A 1,562-nucleotide genomic window follows, 5' to 3' on the forward strand; every position below is an offset into this window, starting at 1 on the left:
ACCATACCACCGTGTCAAACAAACTAGATGATCCATGCACTGTGTCAACAACACTTGTTGACCCACTCAAACTCTGTCAACTCTCATAGTTGATCCCTATCAACTGTATCAACAATACTTGTTGATCCTTAGTGTAATCTTCTCATTATCTTGGTTTAACCTTCAACATCCTCCCTTAAACCAAGATACTCTTTGCCAATTATTCCTAGCTTTCCACGCAAGTAAAAGTGTTAGACTTCAAAGACTTAGTGAAAATATCAGCCACTTGCTCTCCACTTTCACAAAACTCCACAACTATCTCCTTGTTACTAACAAGCTCTATGATGTAACGAAACCTAATATCAATGTGTTTACTCATTCCATGAAGTACATGATTCTTAGTTAATGAAATTGTAGACTTGTTATCACAAATTATTGTCGTAGGTGTCTTTTGTTCTTGAGACAATGATTTCAGCATCATTCTCAACTACAAAGATTGTGTAGTACAATTGCTAGCATCTATATACTCAGCTTCTGTTGTAGATAATGCAACAACTTGTTTCTTCTTAGATTACCAAGAGAAAAAATCAGTTATCAACTGAAATCCATTACCTGATATACTCTTTCTTCCTTCTGTATCTCCAGCCCAATCACTATCAGTAAAACCAATCAACTTTGGATCTTCTGAAACAGTATAAAAGATTCCTAAATTGGTTGTTCCTTTAACATATTTCAGAATACGTTTTGCAGCTTCCAGATGTGATTGTCTAGGTGATTCCATAAATCTACCAACCAATCCAACTGCATACATAATGTGAGGTCTTGTAGCAGTCAGGTATCTGAGACATCCAAGACATTTAAAGTCTGTTGAATTCACTAGCTCCCCTGTTCCATCTTTTGTAAACTTCAATCTGTCTTCTACTGGTGTTAACATTGGATTACAGTTATCCATCTTGAACGTTTTAATATTCCTTCTGCATACCTCTGTTGATTAATAAAAATTCCTCTTTCAGTTTGTTGCACTTCAATACCAAGAAAATATGACATTAAACCAAGATCTGTCATCTCAAACTCTTTCACCATATCCTCCCTGATTCCTTGTTCATCTCAGAACTATTTCCAGTAAAAATAATATCATCCACGTATAAACACACTATAATATGATTGCCAAGAGTATCAACTTTCAAATATAAAGTATGTTCATGTGGACATCTTGTAAACCCTTTCTCAATGAAATAAGAATCTATTCTTGTATAACAAGCACGTGGTGCTTGTTTCAAACCATACAAAGCTTTATTTAGATTGTACACTTCATTCTCCTTCCCCTCCATAATGTAACCCGCTGGTTGCTCAACATAAACCTCCTCTTCTAACACACCATTCAAGAATGCTGACTTCACATCCATCTGAAAAATCTTCCAATGTTTTTGTGCAGATAAAGCAATAATCATATGTATTGTATCAAGTCTTGCAACTGGTGCAAACACTTCTGAATAATCTATTCCTTTTTTTTGTCTATATCCCTTAGCAATTATCCTTGCTTTCAAACGATCTACTTGTATTTTGTTTTATAAATTCACTTA

The 1,562-nt window shown here is 34.8% G+C and overlaps 1 protein-coding gene across 1 annotated transcript; it reads right to left on the reverse strand.

Moving 5' to 3' along the window:
- Positions 1–550: 550 nt before the first annotated feature.
- LOC113294182 (uncharacterized mitochondrial protein AtMg00240-like) lies at positions 551–931 on the reverse strand. Its single transcript, XM_026542596.1, has one exon. It carries the CDS (start codon positions 929–931, stop codon positions 551–553), a length of 381 nt encoding a protein of 126 aa, XP_026398381.1.
- Positions 932–1,562: the final 631 nt, after the last annotated feature.

The sequence above is a fragment of the Papaver somniferum genome, chromosome 7, assembly GCF_003573695.1.
Source record: "Papaver somniferum cultivar HN1 chromosome 7, ASM357369v1, whole genome shotgun sequence".
In the NCBI taxonomy this organism is placed as follows: domain Eukaryota; kingdom Viridiplantae; phylum Streptophyta; class Magnoliopsida; order Ranunculales; family Papaveraceae; genus Papaver; species Papaver somniferum.